General features: G+C 36.1%; 1 protein-coding gene across 2 annotated transcripts in view; it reads right to left on the bottom strand.

The window, feature by feature from the left end:
* Positions 1 to 25,438, bottom strand: part of LOC128998262 (bifunctional purine biosynthesis protein ATIC) — a 33,383-nt gene extending 7,945 nt beyond the window's left edge. Inside the window, exons 1-9 of one of the 2 annotated variants that reach the window (XM_054424316.1) lie at positions 25,380 to 25,438; positions 12,951 to 12,994; positions 11,992 to 12,195; positions 11,338 to 11,493; positions 5,201 to 5,333; positions 3,210 to 3,385; positions 2,436 to 2,596; positions 1,898 to 2,056; positions 837 to 1,055 (exon numbers count right to left, since the gene is read on the bottom strand). In XM_054424316.1, coding sequence (XP_054280291.1) covers positions 837 to 1,055; positions 1,898 to 2,056; positions 2,436 to 2,596; positions 3,210 to 3,385; positions 5,201 to 5,333; positions 11,338 to 11,493; positions 11,992 to 12,195; positions 12,951 to 12,972 — 1,230 coding nt within the window. In that variant the 5' untranslated portion in view covers positions 12,973 to 12,994; positions 25,380 to 25,438. Of the gene's footprint in view, positions 1 to 836; positions 1,056 to 1,897; positions 2,057 to 2,435; positions 2,597 to 3,209; positions 3,386 to 5,200; positions 5,334 to 11,337; positions 11,494 to 11,991; positions 12,196 to 12,950; positions 12,995 to 25,296 lie in introns of both variants that reach the window. The other variant, XM_054424317.1, reaches the window with a different exon arrangement.
* Between the last annotated feature and the right edge of the window lie 2,323 nt (positions 25,439 to 27,761).

Below are 27,761 nucleotides of genomic sequence, written 5' to 3'. Positions count from 1 at the left end.
CTGAAGGCTGTTGCTTTAAGTAGGCCACTGCACTTGATCAAGGGGGTCAGTTGCCCGGGGCAAGGTGCCCAGGAGAGTTGGGTGAGTACTGGTTTCTCTATCTTGGGGTTAGGCCCTGTAGTCGGGAGTTTTGTACGGGAAGTTTTGATTTAAGGGGACTGTAAGTTAGTTGGGGTTTTGTGTTTTGTTTTGAAGGAATTCTTTTGGGGATTTATACTTTGATTTGATTAGATTACAAGGGAATAGTTTCACTTCGTTTTTGGGGATTATAAATCTAAGATTCAAGCTACCTCCAGAGCGGTTCTTACCAGGCATTTGTTAGTAGGCTATACTTAAGAGTAACTGTCACTGTATTAAAGCTTGATTACTTTAGACAAATTAAAATCCTATTTGATGAACACAATCTGATTCTCTTATTGAACAGCTACCCAGCTCATAGCATAAAGTAGAATAAGTTTAAAGATTCGGGTTTGCTATAAAGCTACGCTCCCATGTGCGTATGCAGAATAACCTATGAAAAGCGAGGGGGTTTTCTGCATATCACAAAGCCAGTGTACACTGTAATGATAAAAAGCTAAAAATGTATCAGTAAATGTTTTGACTACTCTCGTTGTGATGATCCTTGAATCAATAGAATGATTTCTAAGATAAATTTTTCCAGACCCAAAATAAAAAAGCCTAATTATTAAATGTGCTTAAACCTGTAAACTGACTCTACCCCTTGAATTATATAGGTCTGAAATCATAAAATATAATGTTCCTACAAGCCAAAAGGCTTATTTACCCACTAAAAGTTTTACTAAAGAGATAAACAGTAAGAACAGATGAATTCTTACATCTTTCTTGTTTGTGACAATGTTGGAAAACAGCTTGTTATCTATGACAGCATCGTTTCTACGCTGCTCTAGTGTGAGTCCGAACAAAACTTTGCGCTCCATCAGATCTGGCTCATATTCAGGGTCAATCTGCAAAACACAGTAAGCTCCATTCTTCTTCTTCTTCAGCAGCGCTAGAGCTTCTTCAGAATATCCAGGGGCTATGATTCCATCTGAAACCTGAACAAATTCACTTTAGAAGAAAAGTTTCAAAATAGGTGTCCCTACAGAAAAACAAAAATTTGTAAAATAAGAAACTTAATTTTATAAAAGGTATAATAGTAATTTGCTTTTTAACCCTTTGGGCAGCAAGGGTATCAATGAATGGCTTATATCAATTGAGCTTCAATTTTTGTGCAGTTATGTGTATAGTGATAGCGTACATTCTGTCTTTACTAAAATGTTGTACTCTCCTATGTGATTATTACATTTCCATTTGTATCTGCATTTGCAATACTACACATTTGTATGTGGTATTCAAGCTTATTTTGGCCATGGCTTAATTTGTGAACTAATTTTACAGGTACTATCTTACCTGAAGACAGAATTAAATTTTGGATCTCAAAACAATGTGAGTATTTGGTATATTACGTATTGTAATGGGACTTGTCTGCAAATATTACTTAACATCGTGCAATACCTACTCTTGAACTCGTCAGCACTCAAAGAAACAAATTCAATGAACATTTCAAAATAGTACTTAATGGAAAATAAACTTTCACGCTAAATGAATTTAATTACAACAGTAAACTTAGGTAAAATATGGGAATTATTTGATGGGATTTACCAATCTATTTACCAAGCCATCACTTTCAACAACCTTTTCCATCTATTTTCGGAGTTTGTAAACTTTAATTTAAAATATGACTCGCCATGTAAAAGAAGAAGAAAAAACGAAGAAGAAAAAAAATTTCCAGTTAACAATTAGTTATAGTCATTTTGCTGTCTATAATTCTAAATAAAACCCCTGAAATAACTTTCAATCATGATATCAAAAGTTATATAAATTATTTAATATTTACCTCTCTGGAAATGATTCGAGCAGTGATGGCATCACAAGGGTCTGAGAGGGCAACAAAGTCACCGAAAGAAGACATCCTGTCGGCTCCCCGAGCCCTCGCATAGGCTGTGGCCAGGGGCGTCAACTGATCCCGTAGATCAGCCACCATGCACACCATAGCCTATCAACCAATTGGCAGCTCGTTATGTATGATAACAGTGGGATCAACTACAAAGTCAACTATTGTTTAAATTGTTTACCTTAAGTTAGGGTTCCTAAGCCACAACAAAAACTTCCAGTCATAAAATCTCCCTAGATGTATGGGATGATTTGTTTAAAAAAATGCATAAGTTGGCAGTACTTACAAGAGATTAAGTAAAATGTGCAGGAAACTGGCCTTGTTGGCATTGGCGCGGCCAGAACAAATATATTTTTTTTTATTCACTTTTGTCATTTGCAATGTTTTTTGGCTAAGCTGTTCAATTAACACTCCACTGTATTTGTGTTGATTGCAGGTTTTTTTTGCATCCAACAATAATCTCTCAAATATAGACACTAACCTGTTCAGGAGAGAGAGGAGTAGCAATGGCAGCACCAGCCGGGCTGACATGTTTGAAGCTGGTGGCGGCCGGCTGTCCTAGCGCCTTCCTCAGCTCCTTGACTAGCTGCCATCCATTGAGGGCATCACACAGGTTGATGAAGCCCGGAGACCCGTTCACCACTGCATCGCATAAGGTCGACAGTAAATACAGGGCAAACAAACAACAACAGGTACATGTTTGTTAAAACTATACATGTGTAAAACTATAAACATATTTTGAGCCAACAGTGACTATTTTTGACATGGCCAAAGCAAAACTGGAGTTTGAAAATGAGGATCAAAAAAATACTTTTGATCCTAATAATGAATAGCATTTTACGTCACACTAAACCATGTTAAGCCAACTAACTCACAAAACCAAAATGTTGTTTAAGCCTATATAGTTTTTCTTCATAAGTTAGATGCTAATATTACAGTACTAGAGTACTTTAATCTAGTTATATTGAACTCAATGTGTTTAACTATTCATCTTGTTTCTGATATTTAAAGTTAGATGCAACACATATTACTCTATAGGTCGGCCAGTTAGAAAGCGTCCTCCTCGTAGCATTGGTGCGAGAGAGATATACCAAGCTGTGGGAGGTGGGTGGGTGTCCTGTTACCTCCCCTACATGCGCTAAAAATTTCGCGCAGGTCGTTTTCTAACCGGCCAACCTATACCAACGTGATATATGTTAAATTTACTGATATAATTAAATTTGAATTAGGATTGTCCAAAAATTGGGGTATTTACCTGTTAGAGGCAGTTTGGGCAGAGTTGTGAATAGCTGAGCAGGTTTTTGGTGAGGGTTCATCCCATAGCGAAGGGTCATCTGTGATACACCAGGGCTGTACTGCTTCCTTAAGTAGTCGGATATGGCTAGATCATACTCAGACGTGTGTGTAAAGGCCTTGAGAGCCAACTGCTGTCTGAAAAAAAAAGTGGTCCATTAAAGATAATGTACTGTAAGGCTACAAATGTATGGCATGCCATGTCGGCGGTTCAAGACCCAGTGTTACCACTATAGTGTATAGCTCAAAGTAAAAGTCAAAGTCATCTTTATTGTCACATAATGTTTTTACGATGATCTGGCACAGCCAGACAAAACAGGTGACATTGTTCATCTATCCTAAAATAAACTAGCTTAATGGTAAAAATAAATACATAGTAACAAAAACAAAAATTCACGTTGATTTGTCTTCGAGAAACTTATTTACAGGCCTACTATAATAATTCTTTTCCAACAAAAATTCAACAATCTTTTCTTTAAAAGATACTAATCCTATTATTGATTTGTAGTACCATGGCAAGTTGTTAAAAAATCTTTGACCCATATAAGAAGATGTCCTTTCCACAAGATTTAATCTATGTATAGGATATTGAAAATCTGTATGAAATCTAGTGTTATAATTGTGCTGATTTTTTCACTGTGTAGTTTTCAAAATTTGATTTCACATACAATAAACATTTAAGAATATACAAATTAGGGAGGGTTAGAATCTTTAGATCTATAAAAAGTTGTTTGCAAGGATGTTTTGCGGGTTTAAAAGTCATAATTCTAAGTATTCTTTTTTGAAGTTTAAAAAGTTGATACTAATCAGAGGTAACGCTCCAAAGCTCTATTCCGTACTGTAAAATTGATGAAAATGAGGCGTGATAAATCATTAGTCTTGTGTTTAAATCAACAGGCTAATAAGCTTGTGGCTCGTGACAAATAAGCTGGCACTTGGCCTAGCGCGGGCAGTGTAGGCAGTGTAGTAGGTGGGTGGAAGTAAAGGAAAAGACCGGGCTAAAACATATTCTGCTGACTCTACGGGGTTGACTCTTATGTTTCACGTACTGAGCGCCTTCAGGAGAGTGGCGAGGACAGTTGACGCAACCCGCATGACGGCATATGATGTTTTTGAAATAGATGCTAGTAGTGATCGGTCAAGTGCCAGCTTAGGTGTCACAAGCTGTACAGTGTACCATTATATTATTTATTATATTTATTTATGTATAAATAGAGCTTAATTACATAGTTATTACATTGGTAACGACTAGGGATGGACGGGTCCCGAAATTTCGGGAATTTTTCGGGGAAAAAATATTCCCGACTATCGGGACGGGATTTGGTCCGATCATCGGCGATTTTGCCGCTTCGCGAGTGCAGATGACGCCGTTATTGCGAGCGATAGGTCCGCGAACGTAGGAGACGAAGACATTTCGACGATAGCGCCATGACCGCGGAGTCCTACCGACGATCGCGCCGTGACCGCGGAATCCTACCGACGATCACGCCGTGACCGCGGAGTCATGCCGACGATCATGCCGTGACCGCGGAGTCATACCAACGATCACGACGTGACCGTGTAGTCCTACCGACGATCGCTCCGTGACCGCGAGTCACAAGTTTCTATAGGTACCTGTATATATTGTTACCCATATTTTGGTTTTTATAGATCAGTACCACAAACGGTAAAAATTGATTTTGTATGTCTTTTTTTAGTAACTGCGATACTCAAGACTTTCTTTTTATGCACAGAAAAAATCCCGTCCCGCCCCGTCCCGAAAATCGGGAAGGAAATAAAAATCCCGTCCCGTCCCGAACCAAAAATTCAATCGGACGTCCATCCCTAGTAACGACTGTCTCATGGTAACTTATATTGTTAATTATTTCCAGGATTTTTCTTTTGAACTGGATTACTACCAATGACTTTAAAGAGGTTCAAATGAATAGGGTAAACAATGTACTGTAATTCTACCTTGTTTGAAGAGAAGTGTCTTTGTCTGCAGATGACTCCATCTCCTGGACAACCTTGGCATAGTCTGACGGATCACACACAACTGTCACCCTCTCATGGTTCTTGGCTGCTGCTCGGAGCAAAGTCACCCCACCTGCACATTCAATGTGGAAATGGATTACAAAACTGATACAATGGAGGTTTTTACCACTGATAAGAGGTTGAGTGTGTAAACAAAATTGTATAATTTTAAGAGTTAGTGAGTTGTAATGTTGTAAAGCATGTTATCTCGGAGAAATCCATTTTCTCTGTAACATACTCCACAGTAATCATAAAACAAAAATCATCTCTCTTTTTTATCTCAGGTTGGTTCAAAACCGGCTTGAACCGATTAGGCCTTCAACTTCAGAACTCCATGAATTATTAATTGATTTTAAACATATTTTAACTCAGTCATCTTATCACAAATGAATCACTTATCCATGTGATAATGCTGTGAGCAAACTAGGACTAGCCTGAAGTAATGTGTAAAACAATTCTGGGACAGGACCTAGCATCTTAGGATGTGAAGGTGGGACATGAAAGAAATATTCCTGCCGCAGCAAACCTGCAGACTAAGCGAATTTCCATTGTTCTGATTTTATTTTCACTTAAATCTATTAAATAACACAAGGTTTAATGAGTACCTAGGTTTGCTGCTATAGGGAGGGCAATGCTGTGTGTTTTTTAGTTAAAATAAACTAAAAAACTGAGCTTAGTATAAAATAAACAAATTTGTTAAGTTTGATCAAGATATACGCATAAACAAGCAAACTACAACAGTTTACTTATTCCCCATAAGAATAACATGGGTATTTAAAGTTTACAACTTTTAGAATTTTCTCCGTGACCAATAACCTTACAGAAACGCTTCAATATAGGCTAATATACTAAATTATTTGTTTTTCAAGCTCTTCAAAATAGTTTAGAGGAAAATTAGTTCTAAGCTTGTCTTTCAGGGAACAGCACATGTAGGGTAAGGCCCCTCGCCCACTATACAATTTCGGTCGTACGACACTGTGTCGAAACGACAACATTTCAACAGTGAACCATTGGATCTTAAAAGAGCTCGCCCACTGTACGATAATCTCACGACTACGACAAACTGTCGTAAAGCAGTCGTCCACTGCCACTGTGATACACGACTGTCGTACGACTGTCTAACTCGCAGTGGCGTGTGCGATCAAATGGGCATATGATTTTTTGTCAGATGTCGTGTGTTCTCTTCGCGCTGAGCCTTCTCGCCGTTCACTTCACATGCTTCGTTTTGACTTCTGAGTGACAATGGCATCAACTGAATTGGCGTGTGGGTCGAAAACAGTGCAATCAATTCCTGAAGTGGTAATTGACAATGATGTGTTGATTTCACTAGTGGAAGCTAAACAAGTTCTGTGGGACAAAACTTGAGACGAGTACAAGGACAGAAATGCGACGAAAGAAGCGTGGAAACTAGTTTGCTCTGCTCTGAGAGAGGACTTTCAATAATAGCTAGCCTTTCTTTAGAAGTGATGCAGTTCCTCAGTTTAGTATTTCGGTAAGCAATTGTAGCTTTTATTTTCTGGTGTAATTTATCAAAGGACGCAGCAGACATTCTGAAGTAGTTGAAAAACTAGTTATCATCACGCCGAAGTTCATCAAAAAGAGTTTGAAATGATCCTGTGTGATCCCTACTTTGTTTAATAGGGTGAATCCAATACTTCCGCTTAATCCTACGACGCTTAATTCTGCGCCATAGCAGCCACATAGCAACGGATTCATTGTATGACACAAAAACCACTGTTAAGATATTGCGCAACACACTCGCTCCTCCACGGCTACCGAGCAACTGGTCATTTATCCGATAAAGTGTCGTATAGTGGGCGAGTACCACACATACGATAAGAATATCGTACGACACAGTGTCGTACGACCGAAATCGTATAGTGGGCGAGAGGCCTAAGATTTCAAAGATTTTTTTTTAGTTTCGCTGTTATCCATGAAGTCCATATTGTCCTTTGGGGCTTAAAGGAATTTATTTCACTCAGAAACATCAGAACCGAAAAAGGGAATAAAAATTACAAAAGTGAAATACACTTTGATCTTAGCCAACAGGCCGAGAAGCGATCAATGTCGTGTTATCAATGTCTGAAAGTCGTTTACCTTTTAAATTAGCCAGACAAATAGTAAACAAGAATATTTACTGGTGTAAACATTGGAAGCGTCTGGGAAACAAGCATGGCAGGGAAATAAATTTCGACGTAGACGAGGTTGGCATCCCTGTTCTACAATCACAGCTGATGAGTGTAGTGGAAGGGGAAAGGGCAGCATGGAAAAGTGATTGCGAGGGTCGAGCGCGCACGTCTCTGTATCACCAACAACTCTTATCTATTAACTTCGACCTAAAAGATAAGACATACCTCGCTGACAGATATGACATAACTGTGATGTCCTGGGCGATCAAGGCAAGAGCTGAGCTTATCAACCTCAACTTCAAACCGTGGCTTGTAGACAATTATCACTTGTGCACTCTTTGTAATTTACAAGAGAAAGAAGATGTTTTTCATTTTTTATCTGTTTGTCCCATTTTGAAGTCAATAAGGAAATTTTATTTTGGCTGTCCAATTTTGACACAGGAACAATATATAGAGATATTGAATGGGTGGGATTGGCGGGTCTTAAGCAATTATTTAAAAGATGCTTGGTCTAAAAGATGGGGGTTAATTCAAGAATTCAATCTGTGAGAATCATTTTCCCAAATGTCATTACTTTTAAAATCTTTTTTATTATTATTTATTAGTTTCATTAAATTGTTATTATTAATCAGTTGTTGTACAAGTGCTAACCAGGTACGCCAGCCGCAACAGACGGGCTTTTTGTCCATAGTTGTTAGTGCTAAGAAGTTATTTTTGTTCACTTATTTGTAAATAAAAGCACTTTTTCATTTCATTTAATTTCATTTCATACAAAAGTGAAAAAAATACAGTAGCAGAAACCAATGAAGAAATGTTGAGTTAAAGACAACCAATAAATACTAAATAGTAAATAAATAGTACAGAACTATAATGTACAAACGTCATTATTTAATGACGTCTTGGTACTGTTTTGAATGTTATTATCTACAGTAGTCTCAACTGTTATCTAAGGTCTTAAAGTTAAAGGTTAATCTGGACCAGCACCAAAACATCAAATCTTTATCACCCTTACTATTGGAGAAATTTTTTTTCATTCTAAAGAGGGAAAGTCCGCCTATACTTTGGTTATAAATTTTAAAATCTCGTTGTTCAGACCATTATTTTAAACAACAAATATAGAATTTCCCTTTTAAACACACTCACACAGCGTAGTTTACAAATATAAGAAAAGAGTGTTTTTTTGGCTAATTTGTTTGTCAACGTTGCTGGGTACAAACTAAATGATTGTGTGTATTTTTCGTGAATTTCCCATACAGGGAGTAAGCTATTACTGTAGGTCTCATGGTAAAACCTAAACCGAGGACTAATTATTTTTTGTTTTGATGTCCTTAGAGGATAAAAACACTATCCGCTCATATGTGCCTATTAGCACTCAAGTAAAAATTATTCAATTTTTGTGAGATCCGGTACAAATGTGTAAACGTAAACCTACGTTTATGAACAAGTTTGGGAACCAGCATGATCGGATTAGGGGAACAGGGTAAATCAGGCAAAGATTGTTTTTTTTTCCATTTTCGACCATCAAAATATAAAATATGGCAGTTTATTTCCAAACCATGTTGTTGGAATCATAAAAAAACAAATTATTTAGTATATTGAAGCGTCATTGTACATCTTATCAAGGCCCCACTAGAAAAACAGGCTATGCTGCAGGATCCATGACGTCACACTAGTGGATAGATTTCATTGATAAATTCATTGCCATCACCATTCCCATATGTTTTAGGTAAATAAAAAAGCTGGCTGTTTGTAAGATTTTAATGGTAAGAGTTCTGTACAACTACTGCCTGTGCTGCAGCATGGCCTGTTTTTCTAGTGGGGCCTTGATCTAATGGCAATGAAAAAAAAAAAATGTATATATAAATTTAAAATTTCCATGATAATCTAATGGGGAATAAGTAAACTGTTGTAGTTCACTAATTTATTAATTTATTGTTCCATTAGTTTATGGATTGGATATATTTTGTATTTTTTGTTTGTTTGTATTTTTCAGGTAATTTAATAACAAGTACAATGCTAATCAAGAAGATATATTTTGATCAAGTTTTGGATTTTTTAAATTCCAAATTTAAATAAAAAACACTTTATAACATTTCTTGCGGCAGCAAACCTAAGTGTGCTCACTAAACCTAAGGTTATTTTACATCTAACATGTTTAAGGGAATATTTTATGGTATTTTAAAAAGAAGGCTTCAAGTCAAGATACTCAAAGACTCCAAGCACAGAATCAATTTCTTTATAGATACGATACGCCAAACGTTGTTTCCAGACAACCACCCAACCCCTGAAAGATACTAGACCATTCAAAAGTTCCTGACCTGGCCAACAACACACACCCTAACAGATCATATCATCAGTGTCACATATCCGATAGCAGGAGGTGCAAAATCTGTAAAATAAATCAACCAAGCCAAACATTTTCCAGTTCTATAACCAAAGCAAATTACAACATTTTAAAGCCTGTAATTGAAATTAAATCATTAATAACCATACAAAATAAAATAAATTATCTAAGAGGTGGATTACTAATTTAAATTTTCAGAGGAGTTTAATTCCAAACCAAAGCTATTAATATTTATTTAAGAAAAAACTGTTCCCCCAAAGTTTTAAGCCAAAACTATTTAAAAGAATAATAAATGATAAAGTGTGGTTGATAACTATGGAATGTAACAAATATCATACCAGAATAGCATTGAGCATTGCATCATTTCTGTTGATAAGAAATTATATAACTGTATTATATACATTGGATAGTCTAAATTACCAAACATATTAGACTACCTGTTTACTTAAAATGTAAAACAACAAACTCTTTGAGTGATGAATTCTGTGTTGGCCAAAGTTGGTCTAGTCAACACACTTTTGAACCATAAGACTGATTTTATTTATCAACTTTTGTTATTGTCATTGACCATAATCCCTAATTCTTTTCTAGGCTTAGTATAATCAACACATGCATTAAAGGAACCACAGTTACGGCTACAAACAATTGATAGCCTTTGTTTCTGATTTTTATGGCAAATTATTGAAGGTTAATTAAGACCCTGTTATGTTCAGTCCATTCAAAGTATTGATGACAATTTAAAATTATTCCTTAAAACTGCACTGTTTTTGGTGTTTACTTTATTTCTTGATTCAGTATTTTACAGAAGCTGATTTGAATTTCCAAACACATGTTTGAGTCCTAGATTTGTTATGAACCCTCAACTTGCCTGTTGTTATAGACACATTAAGTACCCTTGACTTGCTTGTTGTTATAGACACATTTAGAACCCTCGACTTGCTTGTTGTTATAGGCACATTAAGTACCCTCGACTTGCTTGTTGTTATAGACACATTAAGAACCCTCGACTTGCTTGTTGTTATAGACACATTAAGTACCCTCGACTAGCTTGTTGTTATAGACACATTAAGAACCCTCGACTTGCTTGTTGTTATAGACACATTAAGAACCCTCGACTTGCTTGTTGTTATAGACACATTAAGAACCCTCGACTTGCTTGTTGTTATAGACACATTAAGAACCCTCGACTTGCTTGTTGTTATAGACACATTAAGTACCCTCGACTTGCTTGTTGTTATAGGCACATTAAGTACCCTCGACTTGCTTGTTGTTATAGGCACATTAAGAACCCTCGACTTGCTTGTTGTTATAGACACATTAAGAACCCTCGACTTGCTTGTTGTTATAGACACATTAAGTACCCTCGACTTGCTTGTTGTTATAGACACATTAAATACCCTCGACTTGCTTGTTGTTATAGACACATTAAGTACCCTCGACTTGCTTGTTGTTACAGACGCTGTTTTGAGAATGGATTTGTTTTGTAATACCGTACTCTGACAAATAACATTATTTTAGTTCAAAAGTGTATTTGTGGTCAAAAACTAATCAATCCAAGTTCTGAATATACTCATACACTAGTGAGAGTTTAGCAAGTATCTTACCAATATCTATGTTCTCTACCGCATCTTCCATAGTGACCGTTGGGCTTGCGACAGTCTCAGAGAAGGGGTAGAGGTTGCACACAACTACACGTACCATCTCATACTGACGTTGCTTCATATCGGCCACATCACTCTCATTCAGCCTTGATAAGATACCTGTGAACAGAGTATTACATTGTGTTGTGAGAAAGAAAGATCATCTCATAATACAAGCAGATGGTAGGCCAGATTATAAGCCTTCGTGGGATGAAAACTTGAAAAGCGTAGTCCAATCACATGATATTTCTGACACTTAACCTAAGTTACTCAAACATAAAACAATGACAAAGGATGAGATAACCAAATCCATTACATAAACAAAAGTCAAGAAAACATATTAAGAAAATACACTGACACACACTCACATCAGCAATTGCACAAAACACTGAAACCTAGGATACACCGGCTGACAACATTATGCTCCAAGCACCCATTTTTTTAAAGATTTATTTGTCTGGATCCAATGAAATGCCTATATCAAATCTTTATATGTACACTTTTTACCAACTAGCTAAAACATAGTTTAGCTATCAAACTAAATTTTAAAATAAAAAGTAAAAATATAAATTTCTTTTTGTCAAAATTTTGTTACAAAGAAAAATTATAATTGAGTACCTGCGTGGACAGCAGGATGGAGAGTTTTGACTCTTCCTCCTAGCATTTCCGGCGCATTAGTAATCTCTGATACATCCTTGACTTGGAGTCCAGCGTTGCGGAGATTCTTGGCTGTCCCTCCAGAAGCAACGAGAGTCAAGCCTAGTTGGGACAGTTTGGTAGCCAGAGGAAGCAATCCTGTCTTATCAGACACACTCAGAACCGCTGTAACATAACACCCATAAATAGTGTTTACCTTATCAAGTAATGTAGTAAAACAAAGACATGTAATGACTATCACATTAAACCTAGATGCGGTTCTATTGGGAGGGCTCGTGGCGAGAGATGATCCAGGATGTTACCACAATTCTGGTGTAAACAGATTTAAATAACCAGTTACCAGTATTTTTAGTGGGAATAAATTCTTATGTAGTAGACCCCCTCGTAATCAACCCTAACAAAATTGGAGCTAGCTTGGAGAATCTTGCGGTCTCGGCGATACGATAATCGTCACTCGCAATCCCGGCCTTGTTACTGTCCAAAACGATCCTTTGTAGTTCGTTATGACTACGGCTGTTATATAATTTTAAAAGCCATTGGTTGAGAATATTAAAAAAGAATACTATACTAAGACTGTACCGGTAGCTAAATAAAAATAATTGTTTATTACCTGTATGTTTTTAGAAGAAAAAACATCCTATAAATATGAGCAATTATGGCAAATGGTGGGGGGATAAGATTATGGTAGAGAGGCCTACTAATGGGCCTATTTTACATTGACATGTTTGTTTGTTGTACTGTAGTTGTAATGGTACTAGTTTTTAGTAACTTAAGGGGCCTCGCTCTGAATGTTTGAGCTGGGCCCCGCATTACCTAAGGCCAGCCCTGCAAGAAGAAGAGTTATACAAATATCTATACAATAAGATTTGTAGGATTAAAATTCTGTGAAGGTAATATTTTATTATATACTATTTACATACCTAATGTTCCTTTAGACGACATTTCCAATGTATTTTGCGATAACCTGAAAAAATAAAATTCCCATTTAGCGTTTTACTCTATAGTCCTCTATTTCAGTTGTTATAGTGAGTGTTTGGCCTAACACTTCTAGACTTGAACAGGACAAAAAAAAAATAAAAAAAATATTTAGAAGGCTATTTATTGTTGATTTGAAATAACTGTCTAATGGTAAAAAACGGTAAGCCTAGAAGTGCCAGTTGCATTTCTTGTACGAGATTCAGGCCACTGCGCAAGCTTTTGCAGGAGTGAACTCTGATCTGGGGAGAGTAAGTGAATGGTCACGCAAACATGGTTTGAAATTGAACGCTGACAAATGCACTGTTCTTCATATTGCTCCACCCACTACTCTTCACAGAGTTGCAAATGGAGACATGCAAGTTCAACTCACAGGAAACCCTTTAATGGTGAGAGATACTGTCAAGACGTTGGGTGTGGTACTTGACAGTGGCCTCACATTCTCGGACCATATCACTTATGTTTCCCAGGTGGCTTTGGGAAGGTTGCGTGGTCTGTACCGGTACAAAAACATCCTGCCAGAGACAGCCAAGCTGCAGCTGGTACAGTCACTAGTGTTGTCAGTGCTCCATTACTGTCTCCCTGCATTCGGAAACAGCATCTCAAGGGAAGAGATGTCCCGTTTGCAAAAAGTGCAGAACTCCGCCGTTTGTTTCGTTTACGGTATCCGTAAGCGTGAACGCGTATCCCCATTCCGGGATGCTGCGGGGTTGCTGTCAATGGGTGCCGTGTGCAGGGCGCAGACTTGTAGCCTCATCCACCGGGTCTTGGTTCAGCAAGAGCCTAAGTACCTGGTGGAAAGGCTTGTGGCACGGGGGGAGATGACCCAACGCGAGACCCGGCACAACGCCTTGCTCCACTTTCAAAAAGTGCGCCTGGAAGTGGGTAGGAAGGGGTTTTCATACTTTGGCCCAAAGATTTACAATGATCTCCCCTTGGACCTAAAACAGCTGGGGGTCCTGGCTTTTAAAAGAAACTTAAAAAAACGTATTAATATTGTAAAATAGTTGTATATAATATATACAACTATTTTACATTATTAATACATTTTTAAACTAGGCCTAGTTCTTTTTCGGACACCCGGTAGGCCTATATTAGGTCATTTTTAAAAGCTAGGTTTATTCAAACTAAGAATAAAAATAAAAAAAAATTTATATTTTTATTTTTAATCACACGATCTTGTATTATACACAATGTCTTGTATTATAATAGTATTGTATTTTTAGTTAGTTTTGACCTTAGTTACTCTGTAAAACAGTAATATTTGTACTGAGAGACGCTCGGAAATAAAGGCATTTTTATTTATTTATTTATAGATGTGAAATCAAATCAATCCTAAAATTCTTAGTTTGAATAAACCTAGCTTTTAAAAATGACCTAATATAGGCCTACCTGGCCTAACCTAATATAGGCCTGAAGTTGGTAGTTGTAGTTATTTATCACACACCTGATGCTGATGGAAATATTTTTTTAGAGACTTTAGATAGCATACTTAATTTTTTTAACCAACCAAAATGGTTCTCGTATACTTTTGTTTTTGGGGGTGACTTTAACTCAAAATTTGATATTACGCAGTTTAGCAACTCAAGTGAACGTTTTGTTAAGTTGTTAAAAGAATACAACTTTTATTGCTCCAATTACCAACCTACCCGGGAGAAATCATGTTTGGACAATGTTTTCTCTAATGCAAAGAGGGATGACTGTTATTCTGAGGTTCAACCTTGCTACTACTCCGATCATTCGATGCTGTGGTTTCGCCTGGTACAAGACTCGACGGAGCGGGGGAGTCAGACGGAGGAAAACATACCCATCTACAGGAGGAATCTTTCCGAAGCAAACATGGTAACCTTCAAGCATGAACTTTCTCTGATTAACTGGGAGGAATTGTATGAATTAGTTGTTAATGATTTTAATCTAGCATTAAGTAATATGGGCTGTGATAATAAAATTAGTTTTGCTGACATGTATTTTGAATATTTTTTTAACGCTTTTAACTTAGTTTTTCAGAATTCTTTTCCATTGCAAATGTGTAGGCCTAAGCATAGTTCCAACAAACATAAAGATTTCAAAAAGCCTTGGTATAGTGAAGATCTTGCTAAATTAAAATATGAAATTAATGTTGCTCTGGAAATATTTCATATGACTGGCTCAGAGGCAGATAGGTTGCTTTATCGCAACTTAAGGAAAACCTACAAACAGAAAATTAAAGATGCTAAATTTAATCACAATGTTAATGTAATAGAAAGTTCCAAAAACAAGTGCAAGGGGGCCTGGTCGGTTATTAAAAGTTTCAAAGATTCTAGTCCTTGCTGTGATATACCTATTAGTCCTGACACTTTGAATAGTTATTTTGTTGATTCTGTAAATGTAATAAGATCTGGTATAGTTAAGCCTAACACTGTTTCTGATAGCTATTTATTTAATGTGCCTCGTGCAACTCAAGCATTTTATTTCCAACCTGTGAATGAAGTAGATGTAAAAAAGGTCATATGTAACTTAAAGAATTCCAAAGCATTAGACTTCTACGGAATGTCAAATTTTGTCATTAAAAGTGTTGGTGATATTATAGCGACACCACTGGTCACTGCCACTAACCTTTGTTTTGAAGAAGGAACTTTTCCTGATTTATTAAAGATTTCTAAAATAACTCCAATCCATAAGAAGGGTGACAAGAAAAACCCTGCAAATTATAGGCCAGTCTCGTTTGTTCCTGCCCTGTCAAAGGTGTTAGAAAACATCATTTTTCGTCAGGTAAGTGACCATTTTGAGGCTTTGGGCCTTCTTTCTGAATCACAATTCGGCTTTAGGAGGTTGCGCAGCACCACCGACGCTGTTGGGGCGTTGATTGCTAAAATACATGATGTTCTTGAGGGCGGAGGCTTTGCTTGGGTCACCTTCTGCGACCTTAGCAAGGCCTTCGATTGCGTCGACCATCGGATGCTTTTGGGCAAGATACAGCACTACGGAGTCGGTGGGGCTGCCCTTAACCTATTAAATTCTTACTTAAGCAACCGAAGACAAGTGGTTTGTATCAAGGGCGAGCGGTCAGCTATGTCTAATGTAGTTTGCGGAGTCCCGCAAGGGTCCATACTTGGGCCGTTTCTATTTTTAGTATCGATAAATGATTTGCCTAATAATGTTCTCTGTGATACCTATTTATATGCTGATGACTCGACCTTTCTTGTGCATGGTTCTGATATAGATTTATTAAGTTTGCATGTTAAAGATGTAGTTGGTAACATTTCAGACTGGTTTGCAGCAAACTCTTTTCTCTTAAACAACGAAAAAACAAAATCTGTCATATTTAGCTTAAGAAAAGTACCTGATGTTTTTGATTCACAAGATTATGTTAAGTTTTTGGGTGTTTTGATTGATAAACAGTTAACCTGGTCACAGCAGATTGATCAACTAACAAATAGGCTTTCAAGAATTGTTTTCTTGTTCTCTAGATTAGTGCACTATGTTCCTTTTGATTATGTAAAATCTGCTTATTTTGTGTTATTTCAGTCAATTGCTTCATATGGTTTAATTTATTATGGTAGCTCTCCTAAAATCCACGAGGTACTTCTATCTCAGAAAAAAATCATCAGAATAATGTGTAAAGAGGATAGTGAAGCACACTGTAAACCCCTTTTTATTGAATTAAAAATATTGACCATCATTAACTTATACATTTATCAATTATTATTGTTTACTTTTAAGAATAGCTTTAAATACAAAATGAGAAATGAAGTGCACAGTATTAGTACCAGAAACTGCAAAAAGATTGATCTGCCTCAGGTACGGTTGGAAAAAACAAGATCTGGACATGTTGTGATGGGTATCAGGCTATTAAATAAATTACCTCTGGCTGTGACAGATTTAGACTTTAAGGGGCGGTTTGGGAGCTCGGTATTAGCGCTAGTGCGCGACTAAATCCGGATATTTCCGGTATTTTAGGCTGCCGCCTCGAAAACGGGTTTGTGAGCTCGGGATCAGTAAGGCGCGCGCCTAACTTGTGCTGGGATAATCTCGCGCCTAAATATTGTTGGTTTGGGAGTCAAGTAGACTTAGACGCCAGCCTAAGAGATAGTCTCGGTGGGTTTGGGAGACCAATTTCGGGACTAAGATATATGTTTTCGTCATAAAAATCAGTGAGTTTAGTCCCCAACTTTAGTCCTGCCAGGGGGCAGGTCTAAGTCGACATCATGCCGGTATTAGCTCATTAGAAAGTTAATTGTTTACATATTAAGTAAAAGAATGTTATATTGGAATTCGTTATTAAATTCCGAACAATGTCATTACCCTCAAAGTATATTTGATAAAAGTTTTTTTTTTAGGTTTCTGTTGTTCAAAATAAAGGAAAAAATCATGCGGGAAGTAATTTAACGAAATATTATTTTGTTTTTGTTTTTACTGTTAACTACAATAAAAATATGGAGCCTGAATAGAATTTATTTCAACTGAGAGTTTGGTTATAAGTACCCGTACATTAATTATAAATATTTTATTAGCTAGGAAAAAATTAGCAACCACATACATACCCCCCCCCCACTCACCCCTTACGAAAAAGTGAAGAGATAATAAACAAAACATAAAAAACTGCAAATAGCTCACAGTCATAATCATTTTCTTTTTCTCTATTGCGTTGTGATTGAGCTCAGTTCAGTGTCATTGACAAGTGCTAGTTACATCAAAATGTAGTACAGTACCTAGATTATTTGGAGTATAAGAAAATATATACAGTAAATCAATAATCCCGCCACAGAAAACCTACAGACTAAGCGAATATCCAATAACCTAATAGGACTTTCAATTAAATTTATTTAAATAGCTTTAGGTTTAACAAGTAACTAAAACTACTTACGTGTAGGTATGCTACTACAGGGAGGGCAATAATGTGTGTTTTTTTACCAAAATATTAACATCTTTATATAAAATAAATAAATTTGCCAGGATTCATCAAAATATATCCATAAACTACAAAACTACAACAGTTAACGTATTCTCCATGAGAATCACATGGGAGTTTTAAATTTACGATTTTTGAATAGTGTCTCTAGCCAATAACCGTACAAAACATTTTAAGATACTAATTTGTTTTTATACTCTTTAAAATATTTTAAAGATACAGATTTGTGTTTTAGGGGTTTAAATTGAGGAAAAAACTATTTTTATCCCATAAAACCCCGGGTTCACATGGTCTGATCATGCTGGTTCGCGAACTTATTAGGGTTTACAAAATTTTATCAAACGATCATGAAACGGTCACGATCATGGACGTGTATATAATGTATTGGCTATACATATATAAACATTTGAACGAATAGGGACGAACGAATAGGGGATGTTTTTGGCCTCTAGGGACATCAAAATGGAAAAGTATATCGGTCCCGGAACTAAGTGCTACCTATGGTCATAGCTACTTCACTATAGGAAAGTTAGATAAAAGAGAGTCATGTTTAAAATTTTTTAAATTTACAACAATTTTTTTGTAAATATTAACAGATATACATTTGCTTCACACTATCATAACCTCCGCAATTACTTAAAATACTTTTTATTTTATTTCCTTCAATACCCATATATTATACAGGGCAATTGCTGTTTAGTTTTCAAGCTTTTTACTGCATGAAACCGAGTTTCAGGTGTTACCGTTCCACACACAGGGTAATCATTGTTAAATGATTAGGCTACCGAATGTTTTTGATCTCTGAAAGAAATCATATTGATTTTCAGAAGCCTATGCTTCTCTGTACGTATTTATAAGGTGTAGTACCAGAGATAAAACATAGCCGTCATTGAGATGTAAATCAACGATCTTACAAAACTAAATTTTTGCAATGGTACAATGCAGAAACTTAAACCATAGTCTACTAATTAGCCACCGTTGATATACCAATATAAAATTGTATCCATCTTCAATTGTTCATCTTTTGTTGTTGTCAACGGTAACGTGCTCTGCAGTGGCCGTTGCCAACGTCAAAACCTGAATTCCCCGCGATTCCCTGTCCATCAAGCTACGCTGCAACTTAGGCGCGACTATACTTGATCTACGACCATTTCAACTTAGGCGCGAGCTCCCAAGCCTGCTTTCTTGTCCGGGGACTAAAGTTAGGCGCGTCTAACACTAGGCGCGTACTAGCTGGGCTCGAGCTCCCAAACCGCCCCTAAGAATTTTAAGAAAAGGCTGTTTTTATTTTTAGTAAACAACCCGCTCTACCGTATCGAAGATTTTTTTAGCATGTCTGATAAGTTAATAAAAAATATTTGAAATAGGATGTAACTGTGATTTAGATATAAGTTGCACGATTTTTTAATTTATTACTGTCAAATTTTTAATCTCTTGCCATGGTTTGTAACTTTTGTATTTATTTGCTCGTCGCTCAATTTCAATTTTAACTCTTGTATTATATTGACTGTATTAACTGAATTCCTTGTTATTTATATATTTATACATTTATTTACTCAAAGACTGAATACGAGATGTATTAACCAACATTTTGACCTATCTATGCATTTCATATGTAAAAAATGATGAATAAATGTCTTATGTCTTATGTCTTACCGGGTGACCGAAAAAGAACTAGGCCTAGTTTAAAAATGTATTAATAATAATAATAATAATATCACTTTATTGTCATAAAACATTTCACATTTCCAGCAAAGCTGGTGAAACAGATGATATTGTCATTTCTTAGCTAGAACAAAAAATAAAAACTAAATCTAAGAATTAAAATTAAAATTAAACTAGTCACTTTTTAAAAAACAATCATTTAAATACTCTTCTATTGTATAGTATTTCTTTTTTATAAGGAATAATTTGAATTCTTTCTTAAACTTTATAATATTATTGATGTTTTTAAAATGAGCAGGTGTATTTATTGTAGGCCTATAATATATACAAATTACAATGACTGATGAATTAAATGAAATGTATGAATAAAAGGCTTGATTTGAGGAAATAAAAGTTTTTTAACACTAGTACACCTCGAAATGTGAACCATTTGTAGCCCTGCAGATATCCAAGCGATTAATACCATTATTTTTAAAATTGTTTATTATTATTTATTAGGCTACCAAAACTACGCCCAAGGTCAAACGGGTGTACCAAACTTATTGCTAACGTGCAAAACTAAAACTTACAAGTATAGGCTACTCTACAGCACCAAGGATTATCACTCATTTATTTAAACTAATAATATAGTGAGGTATTTTGAAAACTGAGGAGTTATTTTTCGGACACCCGGTATAGATAGGCATAGTACAGTCTCGTGACGGTATAGTTTGGCTAAGTTTGACTAAATTAGCCTACAGAAGATGGGATGTTTTGCTAAATACAGAACTAAGTTAATTGATAATTAATAAGTTAACCCTTAAGCGCACGCTAAGGGACCCCGAAATAAAAATGGGTATAAAAAAAGTTTTTGTAACTTACTAAACTTAAAATGTAATACCTATCTATATTCATTTTCCCATATTGTTACGTAAATTTTATGATCCTACCATGTCATTTTGTAGGCTATAATATTTGTAAAAATACCCCCGCCGCAGCAAACCTGCAGACTAAGCGAATTTCCATTTGCCTGATTGGATTTACACTAAAATGTCTACTTAAAAATATCACATTTATTCCCTATTTAAATAGAATCAGTTTAACACGTACTTAGGTTTGCTGCAACAGGGTTTTTTTTATGTAAAATGTTAATTGTTAGTAAGAAATAAAAACATTTTCCATTTGGGCAAAATATGTTAGTAAACAAGCAAACTACAACAGTTTACTTATTCTCCATAAGAATAACATAGGAATTTTAAATTTACAATTTTTTGGAATTTTCTTCGCAACCATTAGGCGCATTATAATGCTTCAATATACTAAATTATTTGTTTATTTAAGCTCTACAAAATAGTTTGGAAAGAACGTGCAAAATTTTGTTTTTTGGGTCAAAAATGGGAAAAACCCATTTTTACCCCATAAAACCCCCCACAAACCCCCGTTCCCATGGTCCGATCATGCTGGTTCGCGAACTCATTCGAATAAACGTAGGTTTACACGTTTATACCAAATTTCATCAAAATCGGATCATTTTTGCTCGAGTTATCGCGCTAACGGACACATATATGAATTTGAAAGGATGGTGTTTTTGGCCTCTAGGGACCATAAAACAAAAAACAAAAAATCGGTCCCGGGTCCAGGTCTTACCATGAGTACTACGGTAATAGCTTATTCCCTACATGGGAAATTCACTAAAAACCATGGAAGCAGTAAATATGTCATAAATTAACATTTCCCAGTATATAAAAAATATTTTTTTAAATTGAAAAATTCAAAACTTTCTTTAGGTAATAATGTATTTTTTTTTTACATCTTCGTCCTGGGGTTGGTTTAGAAGTTCTCTTAAACACATTTCACAAATATTTTACTTGTCCCAGGTACATTGGTTTTTTTGGGATTTACACATTTGGTCTTGGTCTTGGCCTTTTTTTGTCGTGGGTAGACGGTGCACAGCGCCTTTGCATTTTGAGGCTAGATCAGAGGATTCTATGGTTGGACATTTCCATCCAATTGGTTTACAATACAGATACTAAGTTTTTTGGCAAAGTTACAATAGACTACAGATACTACTTCGTTTTTGGGAAAAATTTGAACACTATTAAGATTATAATAATTAAGTTATAATACTTAATTATAATAATAAAACTGATAACTTACACCACTACGCGTACGGGGGTACACTAGACCCCATAATGAACCCAGTACCGGTAACACAAGTATGCGCGTAGGGGTATGCCAGACCCAGGGTGGTGATAACAGGTCAATGACTCGTCAAGCCTAACAACCCTGGGCCAGATGATGGCATATACTATTTATACAACTAGGCCTACTGTTATGCTCACCAGGTAGACTATGCCACCAAACTTGAAAAATTATGACAAAATTATTGTACGTGGAGGTATGTAATAGGCCTACCCCCGCACGTGCCGTTAAGGGTTAAACAACAAAATTATTACAAGTAATTTAGGCCTAAGCGGGAAAAATATATTGCTGCCTAGATGCTAGGGTAATATGCACCCTCTCTAAGTATCCTAACACATGAAATAATTTGACATTAAATTACCTTAGGCAAAAACAACTAGGCTACTGGTAAGGCCTAGTTCTAGCTTTTAATTAGGTAGGCTACTCCTTAAAAAAGAAACATCATTTAAGCCTAAATAATACCTAACTTACAAAATATGAGCCGAAGTATTCTACAATTGTGGCTCATTAGCCTGTTTTGTTGCAACAAACATTGTTAAAAGGGTTGCCACTATGGTTAGGTAAAAATCGGGACGCCCCCCTCCCCCAGGATTTAAGTTAAGTTAGTTAGACATAAGTTATATAAAGGCAATACAGACATAAGTCAGGACTGTCCCGACAAATTCAGGATGGTTGGCAGCCCTGATCGTTACTGTGACTGTCTTCATCCAGATTTGCCCCAAAATGTTCCTCAATAAGTTGTGGAATTTGTATGTTAACCAGGGGTGCCCACAAGGGGGGGCTGTGACGCAGACTGCGTCATTGAAATTCTTGGGGGGGGTAGCAAAAAATTCAAATGGGGGGGGGTGGCTAAAGTTAATTGCAACAGAGTTCAACGTGACGACAATCAAAAATATATTACGAAATCACCAGATAGAAAGTCGTTTAATTAATGACAATAGTTATATTATTTAATTAAATTCGTTAAAATAGAATTTTAGGATAGTTTAGGCATTGACTATACACCTCTACTATAGAGGTGTATAGTCAATGGTTTAGGGTTCGTGTGGGAAGTTATTATTCAAGATTAGAAAGACGTGAGATCTAAGAGGGAGGGCACGGAATGGCTCAACTGATGTGATAGATAAAGATAACGCGTGGTACAGACACGTCCAGCTACGCCGCGACTCAGCACAGAACACCTTGTTGACATAAAGCTCGTTAAAATACAATCAAGTAGCAGGCTGCAATACTTTACACTATTGTGTAGATAATCCAATATAGTATAAACACAGATGACAAACCCATTAAAACGCTGTAAACGGCCATTAACGTCACGATTTGCATTTTTATAAACTAAATTCAATATTGCACAATCATTATTATTGTGCAATAATGACGGATTTTAAATTATTTATCTTGGTGGTTCAGTTATACGAACGGGAACGTTTAAAATCATAGCTAACTCCAACTCAACTAATAACTAGCCAAACACTGCATTGCTATAAATAACGTAAATATTAAACCTTAGAAAGTGTTATAAGCTACTACTGCTCATGATATACAGATAGGCTACCGGTAGGTGCTGTATCACAACATAGGAATTGATAGATAAGTAATAAAGTGTAAAATTATATTTAGAGATAATAAAAACACTCTTAAAAAAATAATGTCACGAGAACAATCTTGTTATTCTTTTTCTTTGTTCTTCTGTTCTTTATTAGGTTTCTCTTCAATTCATACACAAATTCAACAAGTCGCCATATTTTAGGCCTACTCAATTGCCCGATCACAGCCACTAAAGCTACCATGGTTACTAATCACAGTTTACTAAGCATTATATCACAGACAATATAATACTTCAATACATGTATGTACTATAATACGTTGATTCCATTATCTGTGATTATAACGTCATCATTCCCCAGCTGTTGTATCTGAAATCTGTTGTAACATAGCGCACAGCAGACACAAGTGTAAAACGGAGCAGACGATTGTTGGCGCAAGCGTTGTTTCCATTTCATTTTCATCGTTGGAGCTGTGATGTTTCCAAAGGGAGGGAGAGGGGGTCGTTATATCAAGAGAAAGACGCTGACAATTTGTTAAGCAGAGGTTACGAACGCTATATAGATATTCTGGCAATAAAACATTCCTTAAATTGAGGTGACTTATAAAACTCTAATTTTATTTGGGCCTATATAGAAAGATAAGTTTTCCAGTCCTGTAAAACACTGATTCACGGTCTTTTCCCGGTAATCAAAATTCAAGAACAAGTACAACTTGATACACACAGAATCTCCGGTTCCCGACCTAGATGATGGCTGGTATTTAATTGAATTTACAGTAGCATATAAGTACCCGTGATAAATCAAACCCGTTATGTAAGCCAAAGCCACACGGTTATTAATCTAAATTAGTTTTGGATTTGCTTACAAAAGTGATCAGAAATGGTTACACACGTGATCGGCAATGGTTAGGGCCTACGCAGTATTCGTAAACAACATTTATGTAAACATATCAATGACAGCTAGAAAAAGGAATCTTTATCCAAACAGCTGTTCTTAATTTCATATATGACGTGTTCTCTTAACAGATTATTAGCATTTCATAAATGACGTATGTAGTAAACATGGAGGAGAAAACTTGAAAAATCACACAAAATTGGGTTTTTGATCGTCCGTTATTTTATTTCCAAAATTGTGAGGCCATATTTTAATGGCTAAGGACACTCTCGCCAATCCTGTGAAGACAATTAAACCATTAGAATCATAATCGGTACTCTAGTTTTCTTTAGAGTAGGCTGCGTAAAATGCCTTCTGGGCCGTGACAGACGGACATAAATTGAGATAAGACAAGAAGTTGAGATGTTTCAACTTCTTCAATGTATAAAATGTAAAAATAACACAAAATATGTATAATTCTGAGCAATGTGCAGACAAAACTATAGCTTTATTTATATAGATTAACTGGGTTTGAATTTTCAATATCTAAAAGAATGTATAAAACTTAGTTTTACAAATAATCCTGGGTGGGGGAATAATTTTTTTTAAGTTTCTCATTTTTGGGGGGGGGGGCTTTTGCTCAATTGGGGGGGGGGGGTGCGTCATGAGTCTAGGGGGGGATGGGCACCCCTGTGTTAACCACTTAAACTTAGACTTATATAGTTGAAACACAAACTTTAGGCCCTATCACATTTTTAAAATCTGGGAACCAATCACATAATTTATAAGTTAGCAAGTTTTAGCCTAGGCTACTTAAATAATAACTACAAATTGATATTGAGGTCCTAGTTCAAAAATAGACGTTTGAGGCCTGTAAACGTTTATATTCAGCAGATAACTTACAGGGGAAAATCATTTTTTTTTAAACTTAGATGTACTTATCTTGACTATGGCTAATGTAAATTAGTTATACAATGTCTGTAAATGAAAAATTCGATTTAGGCATATTTCATTTTTGGGGTTATGTAGGCCTAGCTAAACTGTCACTTTTTGGTTATGCAAGTACCGGGGCGCGTGCTTCTGTTTGATCACATAATAACTTACCTTTTATAAACCAATCAAAGATTCACTTACCAAAATATGAATTTGACTATGTATAATCAAAATTAGTATTAAAATACAATCTACAATTAAATTATCCTACTACTAAAAATTACTTCGTGCTTCCTAGAAGATGCTGCTAGAAGTACAAACAAGTGGACGACCAACTTCCAACTCCAACTTCAAGAAGCAAAGAAAGAAACGAGCAGAAATTTCGGGATTGAAGATCAAGGCTGAAGTTAGTTATCTAACAAACAACTAAACTAGTCCAGGCACGGCGCGGCGATTTTAAAACAAAAGCAAGGCATAACTTATTAATGCAATTTGATTTGAACCTTGCTTGCCTAAACCTAAACTTTTAAACTAAAAACAAACTTTTTTTGCAACAGGAACAGGTGGCGTTTGTGGTGCCACTTCGATCAAGCCTATAAGAAAAAATACAAATGAGAAATGAGTCATTATGTATAATGGAATGAATCAATTGCACATTGATTTTTATTGTTGTTGGAGTTAGTCTTTTTCAAACAAATGGATAAAATAAGTTTTATATAAAATATATGATGTCAAACACTGAAGTTGTATTTAGAAATGTAAATGGGTTACAATCTCTTGTGTGTGGTTCACGCAAGAGAAAATCGTATAACAAAACCTGTTTAGATTGAAATTAGTGTATGTGATAATCCTTATAATTCCAAACAACATATGAAACCCCCCATTGCTGTAAAAATTATGGTTCAAAAGTTATTGTAGCTTATGTTATTTTCCCATAAAACATCAATTTAATAACGGAAAAATGGATGTTTTTTTTTTAACCAATTCTGATTGAAATTCTTCTGTTATGGTCCTCATAATCCCAAACAAATTAGTGCATCCCTTCATTCCTGTTAAAATTACTGTTCAAAAGTTAATGAAACTTTTGTGATTTTACCTGTTAAATATCATAGTTACTCGCATCGCTTAGGCTTAGCCATGATAAAGGTTGTTGACAAGCTAATGGGAGAAAGTATGTGTCAGATTGCTGATACCGTTTATTTCATTTTGATGTCTTCGAGAGGCCCAAAACACCATCCCTTCAAATACAAATCTATTCGTATATTATCATTTATTTTAATCTATGATATTATACAAAATATATGTGTGTGTGTGCGTTAGCAAGATAACTCGAGCAAAATGGTCCAATTATGATGAAATTTGGTACAAACGTGTAAACAGAAGTTTATTCGACGTGAACCAGCGTGATCGGACCATGAGAACGGGGTTTTATGGGAGTATTTACGAGAGTGAAAATTGGTTTTTCACCAGCAATCATCAGCAATAAAATATCCACACTTTAGTTTAATTTTTCCTTAGTTTACAGATTGAACTTGTGTGAAGCTGTCAATAACTCGCCATTAAGTAGTACCAGCGCTTGTAAAAATCAATAAACGGCGCTGTTTCGGGCTAATCGGGCTACATTGCATAATACCCACATGGTCACGAGATAAAGGACACTTTAACGCCCAAGTCAGTATAATGGCCATATAGCAGGAACGCACGAGGGTCATACAAAAAGGGCGTGACAAACTGCTCACGCCGAAATCTATTGGTGGCCGTTTTGCGGAAAAATATGGCCGAGCAAGCACCTTGATACCTATATATGGTCACGAGTTAGAGGGCACCTTAACGCACAAGTCAGTATCATGATCATATACCAGGAACGCAGGAGGGTCATATAAGGGCTTAAAATGACAAACTGTGCACGCCGAAATTTATTGGTGGCCGTTTTGCAGGAAAATACGGCACCTTAATACCTATATGGTCACGAGGTAAAGGACGCCTTAACGCACATGTCAGTATCATGATCATATACCAGGAACAGTTTAAGCCCTTATTTATAACCCTCCTCTGTTCCTGGCAAATGACCATGATACTGACATGTGCGTTAAGGCGTCCTTTACCTCGTGAATATATAGGTATTAAGGTGCTCGGCCGTATTTTTCCGCAAAACGGCCACCAGTAGATGGGATGCGTACGCAGTTTGTCATTTTCATTTTAAGCCCTTATTATGTTCCATATTATGTTGTTATATTACCCTCCTGTGTTCCTAGTATATGACCATGATACTGACTTGTACGTTAAGGTGTCCTCTAACTCGTGATTATATGGGTATTTAAGCAGTGCGGCCCGATTAGCCCAAAACAGTGCAGTTTATTGATTTTTAGAAGCGCGGACACTACTTATTGGTGAGTTATTGGCAGTTTCACACCAATACAGATTGAACGATTGGTAAAGTTAACTTTAATTGGCAACGTCGCAAGTAGGGTTGTTTAGTGTCCGACGTCCCATAACATAACATGGCAGACAGGTGACATCAGCTCATTTATTCGCACTTTATTGATTTAAATTTAAATTCATGAACATAAACGTATTAAATTATTGAAAAAAAAAACAGACAGAATTACAAAAAAAAAACCAAAACAATATGAATTGAAAATCTATAACTTTACATTACAGCGGAG

The sequence above is a fragment of the Macrosteles quadrilineatus genome, unplaced genomic scaffold (genome assembly GCF_028750875.1).
Source record: "Macrosteles quadrilineatus isolate MER2022 unplaced genomic scaffold, UCM_ALF_1.0 Scaffold_7__1_contigs__length_78375512, whole genome shotgun sequence".
In the NCBI taxonomy this organism is placed as follows: domain Eukaryota; kingdom Metazoa; phylum Arthropoda; class Insecta; order Hemiptera; family Cicadellidae; genus Macrosteles; species Macrosteles quadrilineatus.
This window is presented reverse-complemented; position numbering and strand designations above follow the sequence as displayed.